This window comes from Lupinus angustifolius, chromosome LG03, assembly GCF_001865875.1.
Source record: "Lupinus angustifolius cultivar Tanjil chromosome LG03, LupAngTanjil_v1.0, whole genome shotgun sequence".
NCBI lineage: Eukaryota > Viridiplantae > Streptophyta > Magnoliopsida > Fabales > Fabaceae > Lupinus > Lupinus angustifolius.
The window spans coordinates 448,077-468,625 of record NC_032011.1 but is presented as its reverse complement, the minus strand read 5'-3'; the positions used below and the strand labels follow the sequence as shown (position 1 = coordinate 468,625).

At 34.7% G+C, this 20,549-nt stretch overlaps 4 protein-coding genes across 7 annotated transcripts; 1 reads left to right on the top strand and 3 right to left on the bottom strand.

Annotated features, from left to right (window-relative positions):
* On the bottom strand, positions 177-2,970 carry LOC109342734. Of its 2 annotated transcripts, XM_019580698.1 has the most exons (4): positions 2,558-2,970; positions 1,815-2,512; positions 758-1,303; positions 177-623 (listed from the first exon to the last, which is right to left on the bottom strand). In XM_019580698.1, the coding sequence occupies exons 1-4, from the start codon at positions 2,799-2,801 to the stop codon at positions 519-521; spliced, it is 1,593 nt and encodes a 530-aa protein (XP_019436243.1). In that variant the 5' UTR covers positions 2,802-2,970; the 3' UTR covers positions 177-518. The 2 variants fall into 2 exon arrangements, with proteins under 2 accessions (XP_019436243.1, XP_019436242.1); XM_019580697.1 differs by having other exon boundaries at positions 1,815-2,970.
* LOC109342733 lies at positions 3,895-9,447 on the top strand. The gene is made up of 4 exons (XM_019580696.1): positions 3,895-4,315; positions 4,488-8,460; positions 8,536-8,792; positions 9,134-9,447. Exons 2-3 carry the CDS (start codon positions 4,551-4,553, stop codon positions 8,778-8,780), a joined length of 4,155 nt encoding a protein of 1,384 aa, XP_019436241.1. The 5' UTR covers positions 3,895-4,315; positions 4,488-4,550; the 3' UTR covers positions 8,781-8,792; positions 9,134-9,447.
* LOC109342731 (kinesin-like protein KIN-5D) lies at positions 9,976-16,492 on the bottom strand. 3 transcript variants are annotated; one of them, XM_019580694.1, is made up of 23 exons: positions 16,115-16,407; positions 15,884-16,013; positions 15,370-15,525; positions 14,797-15,273; positions 14,442-14,539; positions 14,173-14,329; positions 13,992-14,061; positions 13,758-13,834; positions 13,621-13,674; positions 13,275-13,355; positions 13,071-13,182; positions 12,830-12,916; positions 12,551-12,726; positions 12,313-12,474; positions 12,124-12,231; positions 11,894-12,052; positions 11,703-11,786; positions 11,412-11,617; positions 11,237-11,338; positions 11,042-11,151; positions 10,805-10,959; positions 10,526-10,708; positions 9,976-10,095 (listed from the first exon to the last, which is right to left on the bottom strand). In XM_019580694.1, exons 1-23 carry the CDS (start codon positions 16,270-16,272, stop codon positions 10,078-10,080), a joined length of 3,120 nt encoding a protein of 1,039 aa, XP_019436239.1. In that variant the 5' UTR covers positions 16,273-16,407; the 3' UTR covers positions 9,976-10,077. The 3 variants fall into 3 exon arrangements, with proteins under 3 accessions (XP_019436239.1, XP_019436238.1, XP_019436240.1); XM_019580693.1 differs by lacking the exon at positions 9,976-10,095 and having other exon boundaries at positions 10,349-10,708; positions 16,115-16,406; XM_019580695.1 differs by lacking the exons at positions 9,976-10,095; positions 15,884-16,013 and adding an exon at positions 16,452-16,492 and having other exon boundaries at positions 10,350-10,708; positions 16,115-16,317.
* Positions 19,093-20,155, bottom strand: LOC109342730 (ruBisCO-associated protein-like). The gene is made up of 2 exons (XM_019580692.1): positions 19,674-20,155; positions 19,093-19,593 (listed from the first exon to the last, which is right to left on the bottom strand). Exons 1-2 carry the CDS (start codon positions 20,094-20,096, stop codon positions 19,216-19,218), a joined length of 801 nt encoding a protein of 266 aa, XP_019436237.1. The 5' UTR covers positions 20,097-20,155; the 3' UTR covers positions 19,093-19,215.

Sequence of the window (20,549 nt, the reverse complement as noted above, 5' to 3'; positions counted from 1 at the left end):
GACACCACTAAATCCTTAGGATGATCAAAAGGTTAAGAGTTTCATTTATGGGAGCTACATTTTTTTTAAGGTTACACCGAAGTAATAATATGATATTTCGATACCTTTTATTTACACCCTCCAAATCCAATGTTTAAAAGGGGTGTAAAAAATAGCACTAGAATATATATTTTTCCTATAAAAACAGATAAAATTGTTGGTTGAAATATTTTGTTTCAGTGAAACTAGGACAATTCAGTGTCCTGAGTCACATTGTATAAGTGTAATAATCTGTCACAAAAAATATGCTCCAAGCAAACTGCAACTTGTAATATGATATGTTGAATTTACAAAGACTAAAAGATCTTAAAAGAAGTTGTTGAAAGAGGAAGAAACATTATGATGTTCAAACTTTGTTCTGTGAACTCTTCTAGAAATTGAAAATCTCATAGGCAAATACTAGTACTGTCTTGAAATATGTATAGGAAACAAGAATGTGAAACAGTCAAAAAAAATATGTACCCTATCTGTGTTACATGCTAAAATTCAGTAACTTCACCATCCCTACAATTGCTTACCATTAAGTACATAGTTGATCCGCTCTTACGCGATGGTACAATTCTACAGCAATCCCTCCTTGGTGACTGCAACAACAAGTGTTTATGATTCGGTTAGTAACTTAACTTACTATATATAACTAATACGAGTAACGACTTTCTCAGGTATTGGAGAGACGAGTACTTGAAAAACAAAGGGAAATAATTTCAAGCACTCTTACCCTTTTCCAGCGCAAAGGATCTCGGCGTTTCATGACAACAACCGAAGTGATTTTGTCAGGTGATTCCATTTTCCAGCGGCAGTGAGGAGATTTAGAATACTTGTTACGCACGTAAACACCAATAGTTTGTTTCTTAGTTGAATCATAATGAGTCCTGCTCATATAGTAAACAAAAGGCTTCTCACAAGGGTGTTTATAAACAGGCCTTGTGTTGAATGCATATGCAGTGTAATCAGCTCTTTTGTACCAATTCAGAAAGGTTCTTGATGGCATTTCTAACTCTCTAGGGGAAGTTATTCCTCTCAGGATTTGAACCACATAGCCCCATGATACTGATATGGACCAATACCGGTTTTTATCATAGCATATTGATTGTTGGATTATGCTAGCTGAGTCTTGGTTCACAGATTCCATTAAGTGTCTTACAGATCTTACTCTAGTCATTCCTGAGAATATTGGTTCCACAACATCAAGGTGGTGCAATGATACTAGTGGAGTCACAGGGTGTGCCCCTAGAAGGCCTAGTAGGTCTCCATATACATCATACTGCATATACAACATAATCAAAATCACAAAACATTCTCAATAATAGTATTAAGAAATGTTTCTTTTAACTGATTAATACTTACTTTGAAAGGTAAACAATGATCTGATCAAGTTTAAAATTTCTGGTTGCAAGAGTAAGTATGACAGATAATACTATTAGGATTCGAGTAATGCTAGAAACACACACTTTTCAATGCACTTTGTTATTGAGTAATGATATTTGCATGAATATGAGTGTAGTAAAGAAAGAGTCTCAAATATTAACCATAATAAACACATAATGAGGAGAATATATTAATAATAATGTTATGTATAGGTGTGTTCCTACACCCCTATCCTTAGAAAATAAAGGTGTATGATGTTAGTGCAGAATTGATAAATACATGCGATAGTCATGTGTATGTATTTTGTAATCTTGACCATTCAATTAAGATCAAATGGTTCATATTAATTATTCTCATTTCTTACAATAGTGCATTGTTCTTATACGAGTGGCTCGGTAAATTTTTACCTGGTGAAAGCCAGGTTCTCTGGTGAGTGGGACCCCTAGTTCAGCCATGCAAGCCTGCATTCTATCATCACTGCCATAAAGAGCAGGATACCTTTGAATGCAACGATCTTGCATCTTTGATAACTCCTTAGCCAATGGATAACTTATAGCAAATCCTCCTCCTCCATAAGCCATAGCATATGAGAAATGTATATTCTGAACATGGCTCTCAGATGAACTTCCAACATAATAAAAATGCCTATGATCATATTTATTAAGAACACTAACCACATTATCAACCATAAACACAGTGTCATCATCTCCCATCACAAACCATCTCACATCTTCCATTCCAAGTTTCAATGTCTCAGTCACAATCCTTGATATCCTCAATGCAGATCTTTGACCTTGACGATTTGTATATTTGAACTTTGATGTGTCACTTGATATTCTTATCTCGGGTAACCCTTCATTCCTTTGAGTTGGAACTTTTTGGTCCAACCAAACAACCCCTCTTGTTTGTTTAGGCCTCCACCATGTTTTGATGTATTCTTTTCTTTTGTTCCATAAGTTTGATGAAGCAGCTATTCCAAAAACAATGTGTTTCAGCTCAGTTTCTTGTCTTTGAGCCATTTGTTGTGGCGTTAAATGAACCACCACAGGTGATTTATTTCCTTCACCTTCATCATCATCATCATCATCATTATTACCATCTTCTTCTTTTGCATGTGTTTTTTCTTCATCATTATCTTCATCCTCCTTACGTTGTAATTTGTCTTCTATTATTGGCTTTTCTTCTACTTCACTAGTTGAGGATGATGATGATGTGTTAGTAGTAGAAGTTCTCATGAGAAGTTGTTTTTGATGATGTGAAATGGAACAATCTGATTGGTTATTGTCATAGAGAAGGTTTGAAGAATAGAGAAAGTATATTACAAAGGTGATTAAGATGAAGCAAGTGATGATATTTCTAGAGTGTAACATGCGTTGATGAGAAGAAGAGTACATTTGGTTTGTTGTTTTTAGCAAAAGCTTAAGAGATTCTTGTTTTGGTTTAGAAAGGTATTTTGTTTTGTTTTGTTTAAGGTTGTTTGTTGCTGTTTTTCCTGTTAGTGTGGGAATAGAGAAAGGTGGTGGTAGGAAAGAACTTCAACTTCAGAATTGTTCGGATCACACTAACAGATAGAATATATATATATATATATGATATGATATGATGTATTGATATATATTGTGAACTTGCATTGCATTTTTAATGAACCAATAATTGTTAATGAGTTTGCCACTTAGACATATACATTATATAACAAATAAAATCGTGAAAAAAAATCAGTTTTTAAAGATTCAGAAAAGGAAGGAAAAGTTGAATGCATTTTGTATTTACTTTGTGAAGTAGATAAATTAAACCTTCAATATATATAGATAACTAAATCAGTTTTTATGTATTTTTATATTTAGTTTGTGGTAACTCCACATAATATATGGACACGTTGAAAACAAATCATAACAGTTTTTGACTGCATTACCCTTATTATTATTGTTTATGCTTAGGTTTTCTCCTATATGAAATGCTTTATGAGGTATGTGTCATGTTACTTATTATTCACTCTTAAATAAAAATAATACAAATTATTAATAGAAGATAAGTATAAAATTTTATATTGATGATGCATAAATTTTAAACTCTACAAAAATATGACATATTCCTTATAAGTATTTTTTTAAGGATATAACAAATACAACAAGAAATATAATTAATATATTTCTTTTTATTAAACTAATGTATTATTTACCTACTTTATCATTTATTGTCTATATACAATATTTACTAATTATTTGTCTTAACAATCATTACAATTAACCAAATAATAAAAGACAGAGGTAACTATCAACAACTTCTTATACAAATACACTTAAAAGAGAAAGAAATGTTCTAAATATAAAGATTGACACAACCATAAAAAATATAACAATTATATTACCAAGAATATTTACTCATCCTTTTTAGTAAGTAGGAATTCATTTCGGGTTTATAACAAAAAAAACTAATCTAATCATTATTTAAATTATGGGGTTAAACGATGTGGTGGGCCCAACGATGAAAAGATGAAAACGGTGTGGGCCCAGGTCGAGTTAGAACTGACTCAGTAACTCGTCTGACTGACTCACCTTCTATCTCTTACTGACTCAGTGACTCGTCTCCTCTTTCTAACTTTTCTCTGCATTGCCTCGTTCATTTCATCTTCCTTTCTCTTTGGTTGGTGACCCTTTTCGTCTTTTCACACTTCCAATCACACGGTTCTTATTTTCCCACGTCATCATCTTCATTATTCTTCTTCACACCTTTCTTTCTTTCTTTCTTTCTCATATACACATCTTTTTTATCTTCTTCGTTTTAGGGTTTCCTTTTCTCACTTTCACCGCCACAATCTCATTCTCCAATTTTCTTCATTTTTTGTTTCAATTACTCCACTCTTTCTCTCTATTTCATCACCCTGTCTTCTTCTCTTTCAATTCATCAGGTATTCTTCTATCCCCCAAATCACATCGTTTCTTATCGTTTTCACTGTTTTTCGATTTTTTTATTTCGGTTTTGTTTAATGTTCATCTGGGTTTAATTATTATTGTTTTTTTATTTAAAAAGTTCGTTTTTTTATTGTCTTTGTTGTAATTTGTGGTTATTGAATTTGTTAGGGTTTTGATTGAGATTTGTTCTAATTTTTGAAATCGCGATAGTATTTGGTGTGGTTATGTTTGATGGCAATTGAAAAAAACAACTTTAAGGTGGCCAGGCTTGATTCTGATTGTTCGCCTAGTAGTAGGGAAGCTATGTCTAGTGATGAAGATGAGGTTCGGCGCCATAACTCGGCAGTTGAATCTGATGACGATGATGAGTTTGATGATGTGGATTCTGGGGCGGGGTCTGATGATTTTGATTTGCTGCAATGGGGTGAAACAAATGCAGAGTTTATTCAGATTGGGAATCAGACATTCAGTATTCCACTGGAATTGTATGATCTTACTGGTCTCGAAGATATATTGTCGGTTGACGTGTGGAATGAATGCTTGAGTGAGGAGGAGAGGTTTGAACTTGCCAAGTATCTGCCTGATATGGATCAAGAGAATTTTGTTCGGACCTTGAAGGAGCTTTTTACTGGTTGCAACTTGCATTTCGGGAGTCCAATTAAGAGGTTGTTTGTAATGCTGAAGGGTGGTTTGTGTGATCCTAGAGTTGCACGTTACAGGGAGGGCTTGAGTTTCTTTCAGAAGCGACAACATTATCATCTGTTGAGAAAGCACCAGAACAACATGGTTAGCAACCTTTGTCAGATAAGAGATGCTTGGTTTAACTGCAGGGGATACAGTATCGAAGAAAGGCTTCGTGTTTTGAACATTATGAAAAGTCAGAAGAGTTTGATGCATGAGAAGATGGAAGATTTGGAGGTTGATTCTTCGGATGAGGAGTCTGGTGAAGGTATGTGGAGTAGGAAGAACAGGAACAAGGATAGGAATGCTGCCCAGAAAATTGGTCGTTTTCCTTTCCCTGGGGTGGGTTCTGGTTTAGAATTTGACCCACGACAGCAACATTCAGTGGCTATGGAACAAGAAAAGTATGGAAAGCAAAACCCAAAGGGAATGCTAAGGTTAGCTGGTTCAAAGACATCTTCGGCGAAGGACCCATCAGGTCGCTTCTCTTCTCTTTACCATGCTTTGGATATGAATCCTGGGATGAATGGCTCTGTTCCTGCTCTTTCTCAACAGAATAAGTCAGGGTCAATGCTCAGGGTCAGAGATCAGCTGAGGAATGGTGATGATGACGAGATGTCATATGGACTGAATGTCCATCGAGATTTAGGCAGAAACCTGATGGACAAGTCTGGTGTTCAGAGAGTGGGAAAGAGGCATGACCTTCTGAGAGGTGATGAAGTAGATACTGATAACTTGGTGGGTCTGCCTTTGTCTTTGAAGGGTGATCTACTACATGGATACGATAGAAATGCAAACCAACCTTCAGACATGAAAATGTTCACAGCGAAGCCATCTTCTAAGAGAGGTTCCTATGATTTTCCTAGAAAGGCTAAGTATCCTGAAACTGTTCAACAATTTGTTGGTAATGATCAGGTGAGGTCTAGATTGAGGGGTTCACAGATGCCACTTAAAGGCAATTTGGCTGGCTCATCAGATTATAATGAACTTTTCTACAATAGAACAGCAGCAGAGGATTATGGCATGGATTCAACATCCAAATATGATGATTGGAATCCTAAGAGTAACAAATGGAAACCTGGGAGAGACTCTTCTCGTCTCAGTTACGCAGCTTATAGATCTTCCTCGCCACAGGTGACTGGTAGATTTCCTTCCTCTGACTTCAGAGCAAAATCATTGCAAGAGAAGACCAAGGGGTCTTTTATACAGAATGGAGGGAACACTACCAAGCCTTTGAGAGGTAATCAGATGTTTCTAAGAGGTGAAGAAACTGAATCAGACTCATCAGAGCAGTTGAATGGTGATGATGATGATGATGATGATGATAATCCTTTGTCGCAGAGCAAATTTGCTTACTTCATGGGTCCTGCCGATGGTTCTCACAAAAAAACATTGAAGTCTCAGCTAGATCCTAAGAAGGCCAAATTTGTCAGGACAGATGTGAAGGCACACACATTAACACAATCCAAAAAGAAGGGAGGCTTTGCAGATCTGGGGCATATGCATGGTGTAGAAAATTACCTTTCAAAAGGAAAGCAGAAGGGTAAAATACGCAATGGTGGTCCTTTGCATAACCCAACTGGTAAACTTATGGAAGAGAGCTATCCCTCAGAATCAGATATGCTTAGTGATGATGATGATGATTGGAGACAGGTATACAAGATAGGCAAGAATGGCCGAATGCAAGGTGAACCCGTTGAAAAGTTGGACAGGCCCTTGTCAAGTGCTTATGCTGCTGAGCGCAAGAAGAAAGGGAAAACTGGCCTTGATCATTTCATCCTGAGGCCAAAATATTTGCATGATGTTGGTGATGAGGACGTCTCACTTGAAAAACAGTTGCTGATGGATGATAATGGACTTGGACAGAGTAAGGCTAAGAGAAAAGGGCAGAAATATGTTGCATATAAGGTTGATCAGAGTGAAAGATCCGAGGCACCCTTACATGGCTGCAACTCAGCAACGAAGAAGCGAAAAGCAGCAGAACTTGGTGGAGACAAAGATGCCAATCTACTGTCACACACTCTTCCCCAAAATGATTCAATTTCCTTGAAAAGGAAGTCAAAGAAAAAACCAGAGGCTGAGATGGTTATTTCAGAAATTGAAAATTCTGAACTGCCTATTACTGATATGGGGACAGCAGATATGGAGCTCAAAACCAAGCCACAGAAAAAGCAATTTACTTTGATCACACCTACTGTTCATACCGGGTTTTCATTTTCTATTATACATCTTCTTTCAGCAGTCCGCACAGCAATGATTAGCCCCTTTGCAGAAGAAAGTTTAGAGGTTGGGAAGCCTAGAGAAGAGGAGAATCAAGCACAGGGAGGCAGTGTCAATGGTGTTCCTTCTAATGACAAGGTAGCTGGCAATTTTGAACCTGCTTCTGACCAACCTAATATGCCATCCCTTACTGTTCAGGAGATTGTTACTCGTATCAGATCGAATCCTGGTGATCCTTGTATTCTTGAGACACAGGAGCCACTGCAGGATTTGGTCAGGGGTGTTCTGAAGATATTTTCTTCCAAAACGGCTCCATTAGGAGCAAAGGGCTGGAAGGCACTAACAGTTTATGGAAAATCTACCAGAAGTTGGTCATGGATTGGCCCAGTTTTACATAATTCACCTGATCATCATACCATTGAGGAGGTGACATCTCCAGAAGCTTGGGGTCTTCCTCATAAGATGCTTGTCAAGTTAGTAGATTCCTTCGCTAATTGGTTGAAATGTGGTCAAGAAACTCTTCAGCAAATAGGAAGTCTTCCCGAGCCACCTTTGGCATTGATGCAGGTCAACCTTGATGAGAAAGAGAGGTTTAGAGACCTTAGGGCCCAAAAGAGTCTTAACACTATAAGCCCAAGCTCAGAGGAAGTGAGGGCTTATTTCCGCAAGGAAGAAGTTCTCAGGTACTCAATTCCTGACAGAGCATTCTCTTATACTGCAGCTGATGGTAAAAAATCTATTGTGGCACCTTTGAGAAGGTGTGGTGGTAAGCCAACATCAAAAGCCCGAGACCATTTTATGCTGAAACGTGATCGGCCACCACATGTAACAATTCTCTGTCTTGTCCGAGATGCAGCTTCTAGGCTGCCTGGAAGTATTGGCACCAGAGCAGATGTTTGTACATTAATTCGGGATTCTCAATATATTGTTGAGGATGTTTCTGATGCACAAATTAACCAAGTAGTTAGTGGGGCCTTGGATAGGTTGCATTATGAACGTGATCCGTGTGTACAATTTGATGGAGAAAGGAAATTGTGGGTTTATTTGCACAGAGATAGAGAAGAAGAAGATTTTGAGGATGATGGCACTTCATCCACAAAGAAATGGAAGAGGCAGAAAAAAGATGCTGCAGATCAGTCTGATCAAGGAACAGCAACTGTTGCTCAGCCTGGGACTGGGGAGCAAAGTGGAGTTGATTTGTGCTCAGATCTCAATGCGGATCCACCAGGCATCAACGAAGGTAAGGGAATGTAACATTTGTCTAATGATATAAGGCTAAATAATGCAGAGGACCTTGTTTATATCAATAATGCAGAGAACCTTGTTGATATCAATCATGCAGAGGACCTTGTTGATGTGAATCATGCAGAGGACCTTGTTGATGTCAATCATACCTCTGAAGATGCCAATGTTTGCGAGGGTAATTCAATGGCTTGGGAGGCTCTTGGTTTAAATCCTCCTCGGGAGATATGCCAAGAAAATTCAACAAATGAAGAATTTGATGATGAATCCTTTGGGAGAGAAAGGCCTTCTGGACTACAAAGTGCAAGCTTGCTATGAAGAATTTTTCAGGTAGTTCTTTACCTCGCCTAGGAAGTGACTCAAAGCAGAACAATTGTGTTAGAATGAGAACTATTAACATAGACCAATAGATTTTATTTGAATGGTCAAGATTAAAAATAAGTGCAGATGATTTTTTTAAGTGACATAACCATTAACTAACTTCAATCTTAATCATTCATGCATGTTATGCAGGTTGTATGACCCAGATTTACTGTTCTCGTAATTTGTGTATGATATCTGCGCTCACTTGATTCACTCCCCATCATTTATATCATAACACCTTTGTGACTTTGTCTATTTAATAATATTTGTGAGTTGTGACTTAAACAAAGATATACATGTTTGTGCAGGCTTTTAGTCTATCCGTGCATTAAAGAGTTCAGTGATGGTGGTTGTAGCTGTGCTTGTATATAATGCGGGGCCAGTGTCTTTTGTATACCCATTTGATTTGATGAGGAAGAAGAAATAGAATAGAGAAGAATAGAAGAATGTGATCTTGTTGAATATTGTGATGGTATTTGGTTTAGCTTAGCTTAGCTTGGATGTTCCCAAAAATAATACATTTTGGGTCAATTAATGTTCACAAGTTGGCTTCTATGTGCCGTTGTTATATTGCAACGCAAAATTCTTATTTTATCTGTATATATACATATATGCTTCATTTGAGAAATGATGTTACTAATCCAATAAGTCTATTCAACCAAATGGACATGACAAAATATCAAATACCCCCATGTCTTATGAAAGACAAATACACATCAATTTCTACTAACATGTTATTTTGTTTTACTTTGTCTTGTTGCACTGTTACGGGCCCAACAATTTTAAATAGTTACATTAGACACTTGTGGGTGTAAATTTAGTGACTGCAGTGTCATATTGATCAAATTGACGTTTTTATACTTGCAAGATCAAATTGACCAATAATGTTAATCTGAAACCATTGGTTTGATACATTATTTGGTTTGGTGCCAATCGGTTGAGGGTACATATCTGTTGTCCCACTCCTTTGTCACACTTTATGTGTCAGGAGATATGATTAACTAGAAAAATATTTAATAATTGCATGTTTAACTTAAATAGTTTTTTTCCAACTAGATGATACATGTAGTTGTATAAAAAGTGGGACAATAGATGTATTCCCATCGGTTGAGACCATTGATTTTGGTTTAAACGGTTTGCCGTATCAAGAATGGTTTACATGTTGAACCTGCCTCCATGACATGTAGAATTCTTTTAATGATAAAATCAGCCCAATTACTTCCAATGAGTAGAGTTGGCAATTTCTTTGCTGTTATTTAATTTGTCCTACCTGCATGGAATACCCAAACTGTTCATTATCATCTTCAGGATACCAAATTCACATGCCTATGGCTGTATACACTACACATGCCTTATCACAAGACTAATTTCTTTTTTTCATTGTTCTCTCTGCAAGCATGACATTTATTCAAGTTCCTTATATCCTTCAAATTCTGTGTTTAATACTAGCCATGATCTCATGACAATAGTTTTTAGCGCGTTAATTTAATGCAAGCAAGCCAAAATCATATTAGGTTTACTAAAAAAGTATAACCTATTCCTGCCTCGACAACAATGGCACCTCTATTTTTTTTCCTCTATCTCAAAAAATATATATAATGAATAGGGCATTTTATGGATTTACATCTGAACAATATGCTATTTACAGAATTTGAAGTGTCCTAATTAATAGTAGTAAGAGGAGCTCTGGAATCCGTTACTGATTGAGTGGCTTCAAGTGCACCAATATGTTTGACATCTCCATTTCCTTGTTTTAGAGATTTTGCATCCCAGAATGACTTCAATAGTTCCTCAAATGATGGAGTTCTTAGTTCCTCTAAGGATGAAACACTTGGTAAATTGATGGGTCTCTTTCTCGGTGTCGAACAAGATGGTTCGTCAACCTGTAAGTCACATGGTAATTTATTTAAACATAAGATTAGAACCTAGTAAACAATGTACAATGAACATATACAGAATTTATGTTTTAAATGTCTTACCATCATGTATTCGTTGAGAAGACAGTTCCCTGCATTTTCAGTTATCTCTACAATTTTGTGGTAATGAGTACCCTTCAGTTCTCTCAAATCACCACAACATGGGACGATCGTAGAGTTCAGATTCCCACAAGCTTCATGATCAAGTTGCAATGAATCTGCAAGTGTTATGACTTGTCAGTTGACATTTATGGTTACCAATGCAGTAATGATGCTAAGGTATGATACTTTAATACTAACAATCAATGGATGAGTTGATATCCTTGTTTGCTAAATCTGCATCTTCAAGTGTAGTTGACACAGCACTTGAGAATCGAGCACGTAGAACTTGATTAGCTTCTATTCCCCCCCTAGACAGAAAACAATGGAAAAATGGGTTAACAAAATGTATTGCCATTCAACTGTTTTGGTCTTAATAGTAAATACAAAACCAACCTAATAATACTATCCACAGAAGCAGCATTTCTCTTCTCTAAACTTAGCAAGGACTCTTGGGCATTCTTCCATTGTTGTGAACCTACTTCTGCCTTGTTGAGGCTGCAGTTGTTTGTTCAGCGCAGGGCTCGGTAAACAGAAGAGAAAATGAAACAAAATAAGCTTTAGTAAATACCAGATTTGAAGAACCTTCACAAGGTCTGCCTTTCCAGATTCTACAGCAGAAGTATCCTCATCGTAGTTGGACTCTGTCTTTTCCATGTGATCTCTCCATTCTTCCTTGACAGAAGAAGTGGAGTCCTGCATGGTTAATGCTTCTTGCCGCAGTTTACCAGTGCTGCTTTTTGCACTTTCCCGAAGATCATTTACTGCCATTTGAACCTAATAAATAAGAAATGAATGTTTAGTTCGGGTACTCAGGGAAGACACCATAGGTAAACTTAGCATGTCTAAAAGCAAGAGCTACCAGTTTTTTCTTTCTGGAATTTGAACTTGCTAGCATTTCTGCCACCTTCTCCAATAATTGCTTTTCTTCATAAGCAGTACACTCCTACACCCAGTCAAGAAAATGAGCTGTGTCAAATTTAAAAAAGAAAATCGAGTATAAAAGCATCTGGTCGTGATTTCCGTAACCATAAAACAGGGCACTGCAGTCACCTTAAACTTCTTTTCGAGTTCACACAGCTTCTGATCATTGACAAATTGTGCTTCTTCCACAATTTGGGTCAGACTTGATGCATGCCTGTCTATCGTCTCAAAGAAGTTAACTGTTATTTTAGATACTGCACGTGTAGTGTCAATTGCTCTGGCATGTGCCTGCATGCAATAGCATAATATTCAACAACCCTAACTCCTGAAGTTCAGAAAACAAACCAAAAATCACTGACCACTCGTTGCTGATGAGCATAAGCAATTAAATTGGCCTCCTGATTATGGAGACTACTTTGAAGGTCACTTAATAACAAATCAGCTTCTAAGGCAATTCCTTTAAAAACCTGGAGCACAAAAATCAAGTTACTAAACAAAGAAAGAAAGATTAAGTCGAAACAACTTTAAAGGGTAATTAGACCACATACATCCTCCAAGGCAGATGAATGCTTGGCTACTTGAGAATTCAAGTCTTCATAAGTTAACTGGTTATTTCCTTTAAGCTCCTCGGCTAAATTATCCAAAGCTTTAATACCAGAACCATGCATATTTTTCAACTTTTCAACCCTTACTCTAAGATCTTTAGTAGCCTTCAGAAGCATACCAAATCGAAGTTAGTGAATCTAAACTTTTTAATAAACATAATTTCCTTCTTTGGACACCCACCTCTGCCTTTGTTGATACAAAAGACTGCATATCTTCCTCCATGTCCTTTAATTGTTGTTCTTGATGCATTACAGATGCTGAAACTGTCTTGTGCAAAACTTCAAGCTGTTGAGCTAACTGAGACTGGAATTTTTGGATAAGTAATCTATTTCCTTCTTCAATTTTATCCTTCCGCTCTAAGGTTGAAAAGGCAATTTATGAGTAAACAGATCCTTGATGTCAGAGTCATATACTTCTCCAACTTTTACCCATAAAAAACAACTGGAGAATAATTCTAACCAATTTTAGAGAACAGGTTTGACACATCCGATGCAGCATTCTCAAGCTCTGCTCGTAGTTCATTTGCACGCTCCACAAGTGCTCTCTCTAAAAATGGCATGAAAAATAGTTGAACAACAAAGAAATGGAGTATAATGTATGAAACAAATAACATTGCTCAACCAACCCAGCAAAAGTTATTACTAACCAAATGGTAACATTAAAATGGGAATACGCAAATGGTAACATTAAAATTACTAACCAGAATTCAAGAGATTCGTTATAAGAAATTCCTTTTCCTTAATTGTCGCATTTACTTGTTTGTGCCTTTCCTCAAGATCAAACAATGACTGCTCAGTTACTTGAAGACTTCTCTGAGAATAAGATGCCAGAAGCAAGTTTAATTCTGGAGTAGATCAGAAATTCAGAGTAAAAGAAGGAAACACTTACACATGGCCAAACTTACCTCAGTCTTTTCAAGTTTATCACTTAGTTCAGCAGTCAAAAGTTGCTGAGAATTGTAGAGTTCTTGAAGCTCCATCAGTTGCTACACATAAATCATGGCATGTCCTAGTGTCAATAGCTAAGTAATCATAGTAACTATACGAGAATAACTAACTTACGACGGAAGAATTCAGATCCTCTCTAGTACTGGATGGAGATGGGGACATGTGGCACAAAAAACCTTTAACGGTCCTGATTTTAAATTATTTTTTAATCAAATAATTTATTTATTTATTAAAAATCCGCTTTTCCCTCATATTCCAGTACTTGACTCTCCAATACTTGAGACAACTCATGATGGAACATACCTTATCCTTAGACTTTGTTCCTTGTTCCATTTGTTCTATCTTTTCAGCCATGGCCTAGAGAACATAGATCAAGGGTTAGATATGTTAACAAAATTACAGTATATTTCGAATTCACATTAAAACATTTGTAATAAAACCTTCTTCTCTGCTTCTTCATGAAGATAACGGTCACGTGGTATATATATTCCATTCTTCTCTCTTGCAGCATAGACCTCTGCATAACATATAAAAAAATACGTTTCAGCACTGAGCTATCAAAAGGGACATAAGCTTATGAGCATGCTATTTTCTCTTTGCTTAGAGAAAAAGAGAAAGAGGGGTAGTGCAATGTGAGTTTCAGAAACTACATTAATCTGGAATCAGTCCACTACCTCGCTTCAGTCTGTCAATTTCAGAATACAAATCCTTAATCATTGCAGATTTCGTCATTTTCTGATTGATCTGACAAAATTACGAACTTCAAACTATTAGATATGTTTCACGGTTTAAGAAACAACACTGATAAATAGAGTAAAAGGTTGACCAAAAAGGAAAGGCAACAACATAAGTCACCTCTGGTTTGTTCTTGATATTTTTAGCACGGTGTGCATAATCCAAGGTACTAAGGGTTTCTTCCACGCAGTGAATGGAAGGTGATATTGTGGCAATAATGCATGTCTTGGTTTTACCACCCAATGAATCCCGCAACAGTCTGGTTAATTTGCTATCCCTGATGCAATAAGAGATATCATAATAAAAAAATCATTCTCCAGATTTAAAAAACAGCCAAAAAAGGTCAATGGGAATCAACTTAACAACTAGATAAGTCGCAGCAATCATACCTGTATGGAACATGACCTGAGTGGTCAACTAGAGCATTAATCACTCGGCCAAGTGTAAGCAAACTTTTATTTATCTCCCCAGCCTCCCTTGCTCTACCCTGCAAGTATTTTCTTCTTAGTGAAGCTCCGAAGCTATAAAAATTTATTCTTTTCGGACAAACGCTATAGAATGAGACAGATATAATGAAATATAGTGAAGGTGCTAACATAATTTTTTTGAATACTGATACTCTTACAGCCAGACTAGATAAGTAATATGTCATAACTTATGCCAAAACAAGCAAGTTGGCATATTATTCGATCTTATATATTTAAATGCATGTGACAACTCAAATGTGGCATAATCGTTCGATACCTCTCTTGCACCAGAACGTGAAATGTTCTCGGAGCCCGCAAGGTCCACAAGATTTAGCTTCCCACATTTAATCATTTCTTCACCCTCTGGAGTACACTCCTTAATATGAATTGTGATAGCAAATATGGAATGAGAACGACTGCTTTGTTTGTTAAGAAGTGTCTCAACTGTATGCCTTTTTGCAGATCCCTTTTCCAGTATCTTGTAAATTTCATTTGCGGTACAAACAATTTCTTCTTCTAAGCCTCTGACAAAAACACCCCCTTTCCCATCCTCCATCAGAGCAATAGGTTTCTTAGACTTATAATCCACAAATGTTGAAGTCTCCTCAGGAGCCAGAAGATCTGTTAATTCCTCATTGTAAAGCTCCAAAAATGTCACTTTCATGTTATACTCAACATTCTGAGCTTCTAATATTTCAAATATCTGTTTCACAGCTCTTGGGATGACACCAGCATCACTTGGAAATTCGCCATTCTACCGAATCAACAACATAGAGAGAAATGGATTAATATAATGCAAGAAGACAATATAATCATAAAGATTAGAGTAGGTGCACAGGTGACTAATAACCTTCGCTCCTCCACCTCCTTCCATCGTGTATGTCTTCCCAGTTCCTGTTTGACCATATGCGAAAACTGTGCAGTTATAGCCCTCAAGTACTTCATGCACAATAGGTGATATTGCCTCGTCATACAGTTCTGCCTGCTGAGAGGTAGAACCAAATACCTGAGGCAGAAATAAAACAATATCAGCATAATTGCATAGTGCAATTTTAGTTGAACAGAAAACAAGCAAGTTTTTAGTTCTCGTGATTATCATTAGTCAAAATTGAGGCAAGGCTCAAGAGGGATAGTACCAAATCAAATGAGTAAAAATTCAAATCTATTATATTCTGCAAATCTGAATACATTTAAATTGTGATTTGCAATCCTAGTTGCAGCTAAAATCACATTTTATCCGCCACACAATTTCCATAATGGTAATGCAACCATAACTACAATCGCAATTTCACGGATACATTTTACCAAGCAATAGGCGCCATCAAGACAAACAAAAAATAAAAAAAGGCGAAAAGATTGAAAACCTTGTCAAAATTAAAGGTTCTGTCGATACGTTTGTTGGCTACAACTTGCACAGCTGAAACTTCTCTTCTAATTTCGTTACACGAAATCACAACTGGCGTATTCACTTTCATGTCATCTTCACTCAAAGGCCTACATACAAAAAAAACACACACACATTGACCTCAATTACCGAGTTAAATGTAATCAAACTCAAGTAAACTCAACACCGAGTTAGAACATGAATGACTCACCTACAACGAAGCAAAACCTGCACATTTACGCCTCTGTCTTTGTCAAACTTATTAGAATTCGAATCCGCAGATCGTAGATCTCGCGACGGTGAGCGCGGAGGTTTCGACGGCGACAGTGACGCCAATCCTCCTATTCCTCTTCTCTGATGTGATTCCATTTCCGTTGCTATCGTTTTCTCTCAATCTCGATTCTCAAGAAGCTTCTAAATCAGTTACAAATCATCACCACTGAATTTTTGTATTATTTCATAAACAGTTTCAATTCTTATTGTAATTAAGAAATGTGTGGATCGAGAGTGAAGAAATGAAAGAGTGTGGAGTTGAAATTGGAACTTACAGTGATGCTTTGAAATGAAGTTGCTTTCATTATACTTTCAAAAATGTGATCTCACGTGAGAAAGTGTCAAGTCAAAGATTACACTGCACAACCATAACCACCTACTTTACATTTATATTTATTAAACCTTTATCAAACTTTCCCTTTATATATAATTATATATCTGAGTACGTTTTTTAAATTTATTTTCTATTATATGGATCAATTTTAAGAATATTTAATATTTTAAACTAATGAGTACATCGAAATTATTAGATATCCATAAGATTGATGGCTAAGATGGAGAAAAGTAAATAAATCACATTCTAATTATATTTTATTTTACAGAAGAGAGTAAGAAGTTGCAAACAGTACAGTATCATATACGGTCTCTAAAGTTGTATATATTCACTTCCTTAACTTAATTGAACAAATGTATTATGTTTTGAGTCTCAATTTTCTATAAAGAGTGTGACATCTTTAAGTGATGAAGTGAATTAGGGATTCAAAATTTTAAGTGCAGATTGGAGTGAGTCAAGTATGATTTAGTTTAAATTGATTCATTTAGGATTGACTTATGTGGTGTTTTAAGATGATATTTATGTAAATTATTGTTTTGGTTTAAAATTAACTCAATAAAAGTTTACAAATTTTTAAATAGATTAAGAATATTAGACTTTGTTGCTCATTAACTTTAATGATTAAGATAAGTCAAGTTTTTAAATTGTTTGAATGATAAAATTAATTTTAATATATTATATTCAAATATTATTAAAATATAATCATATAATATTCTTAATATATATTATGTATATATATAATTATATATTTAATACTAATAAATATAAAGATTCTTTATATATGATTGAGACAACTTGTGAACATAATACATGATATTATATTTAGTTCAAATTTAAATAGTTTATTTGATGTGTTCATTTTTTACCTCAAACTCATATATCATTCCTCATTCTCACCCCAATGTAAACTAAATTTAAATGTTGTTATGGGGCATTCGAAAATTATGTCACAGAAATTTATGAGGAAGGGAAGGATTAGGATAATGTTGTCATGATAAAAATTTATTATTTCTAATTTATTGTTTCATGTGAGTGATATAGAAAGATAAGTTTGATAATATATTTTGACGTTATACATTTCTTTTTCTTTTTGTTGTAGGAATTTGATATTTAAAAAAAAATCAAACTATTATTCAAAGATCATAAATGCGAGTCAAACTAAATTTTGTTAGAGATTATAAAAAATGCTATAAATAAATAATATTTTAATATCTTTTATTTTTCAGTCACCAAATTGGTATAAAAATAATAATTTGAGAGATTAAAATAGATCTACTCTAAAAAACTCTTTTTTGAAAATTTAAAGCTCAAACAACAAACATTAACATTGCTTTCTCTATGTCTTTATCCATAAATTAAGTAATATAATTACTTGTTAGTGTAACATTTATAATATGTTATTATAAAAATTTATATATACATATATTATTTATTATTCATTTAAATTGTTATTTTTAAGTCAATAGTGATTAAATATAAATAATATATGATGTAGTAAAAATGTATAATCCTATCAATACAATTGCCAATAAAAAATTTGTTATAATGCTATCATGAACAACCCACGATATATTTTGTTGACTTAAATGAAAAATACATGTGACTTCTTTTAGAATACTGGATTTTTTATAACTGCCGTTATGGTATTTTAATTTTACACAAATCAATTATTAACTTTTTTTTATTTTTATTAACAAATCATCTTATATCCTTATCAATTTTTTCTCTTCACCCTACTCTACAATTATTTTCACTTTTCCAAAGCATTGAAGGTAAAGATCTAATTATAAATAAATAATATTTGATAATAAATAAATAAAACACTGTAAGTTTCTAATAGCCCACATTGGTTCATTAACCATTTTATCATTAGTGGCAGATGTAGGACATGGAATGCAAGTTAAATTAAGTTATCTAAAATATATTAAAATATGATAAATGAAGAGTATAAATATAATCTTACATAATTAGAGATTTAAAAAAATTTAATTATAAGATTAATATACACACATTTTTGTTTTGAGGTGGCTCAGCCACTGCATCATTGGACAGTGCACTTGTGCATCATTTTTGTTTTAGATTATTTATCTTATTATTGATGAAAATTTAATATATTATATTTAAAATATAATAAGCTCATCTTCCCGAATTAAAAAGTCAAGACTCCATTCTTTAAACATTGTCTAATCATTATATTTGGAGGATGGAAATAGCAGTTGAAATTTTTTAAATCATTATTTTATGGATTTAATATGTATATATTGATAGTGTAAATATTTTTTTACACTATAAGCAAACCATTAATGTACTGACAATGTAAAAAAACTTTACACACATAGATTTTAAACTCTTATTTTATATTAAGTACTGTAGCATATACATTAATTTATTTTTGGAAAATAAAAAGTCTTCATGACCAATTTGTTCCTCCTAACAAATGTTCCTTCCAGGAATCAAACCTTTAACCTTTTAGTCTTCTTCAAGATCTAGTAGGACTTTATATCACTGTACCAACACATTGGTGTGATTATCCCAACAATGTATAATATTAGTGATGGATCTTATAGATAATAATACAGCAAAGGAGCAAATGGAGGAGAAGTTTTATTGCCATGCATGTATGAGTCTTATTTTTAAAACAGTACATATACATTACATGTTATATATAATACCATACTAGCAATAATATCATGTGTGATGCATGATTAGTGATGTAGTGGAGTTTCAACATAGTAATTATGGTAATGAATAGAAATACCAGGACCCTTTCTCTTTTTAATAATGTCAATTCCACCTAGAAAGAACACAATTGGTGAAAGAGTAGCCCAATCTTCATTTTCAGCACTGTACCCAGCAAAAAGTTTCTTTTTTGGATAAAAATCTGTGCCTAGTTTATTGTATATATCAACCAATGTGTTTGGGTCAAACACAGAAGTAACCTCATTTTGGAATTGATAATCCACCCAATCAATCAAAGAAGAGCAACTCTTGTATAAGGAAAAGTAGTATTCTTTGTTCACAGCAAATGATGGAGAAATAGAAGCTACTTTTATTACTCCATTCTCTTTTAGGTTCTTTATAACCTGTCCATGAAGAATCAATTTGAGGATATAATATTCTTCTATCCTCCAAATATAACATAACTCAATAATAAAGTACTCACCTGGCTAATGCACTCAACAAAATCACTAGGGTCAGTCTCAATATGTTGGTAGAAAATATCGATGCCATCAACTTGAAGATCATACTCTTTATCTTTGATGATGTTGGTCAATGATTTGGTGGCATTATCAATCCATGACTTTTTCTCTATAGGGCAAAATGGATATTGGGTTCCATTGTTTCCAATGCTAATGAACACTTTTACATTAACATCAGGATGATCCTTCTTAAATTGAGTAATTGCTAAAGGAGTCACTTTAGTTAAATCCCAAGTGGGTCTAAATACCCCATTAGTAGGAACACCATCTTCATCATAATCTATGGCTAAGGTTAGAGCAATTTGGTATTCCTTAAGAAATTTACTAGACACAAATACTTGTTCAAATGAGTCATCAAATGTGTATTGCCTAAAGATTGTGGTCATTTTGAGAAGAACAATTATTATATGTGGGTTTGGATAGGTTTGGAATTGTGATATGAATTTTGGTTAATATGGTAGTAAAGTACTAAACCCATGATGCATTTATATAGTTATTAATTGATGTTTATCATTATTATTAGATAGTTGAGCTCTATTAGGTGAATAGGAAGTAAAAGTTGCCGTCAAATTAAATCCAAGAGGGGCCAAATGCTTGTATGAAAGGCAACCTTAAACTAAACTGTTAGTTCAGTGGTGTAAAGTCATACCGATCTCTAAGGTCGAGTATTCGATTCTTGGGAACGATGCTTGTTAGGAGATATAGTCATGAACCTCGAAAGAGATTGGTTTTTACTCGAAACAATGAGAGGATACATTTAGTAGTACCAAAAGAAACTTAAGCTACACTTTCATTTCACCAACTCTTTAGCAAAGTATCTTTTTTTAGGTGTAAAAATC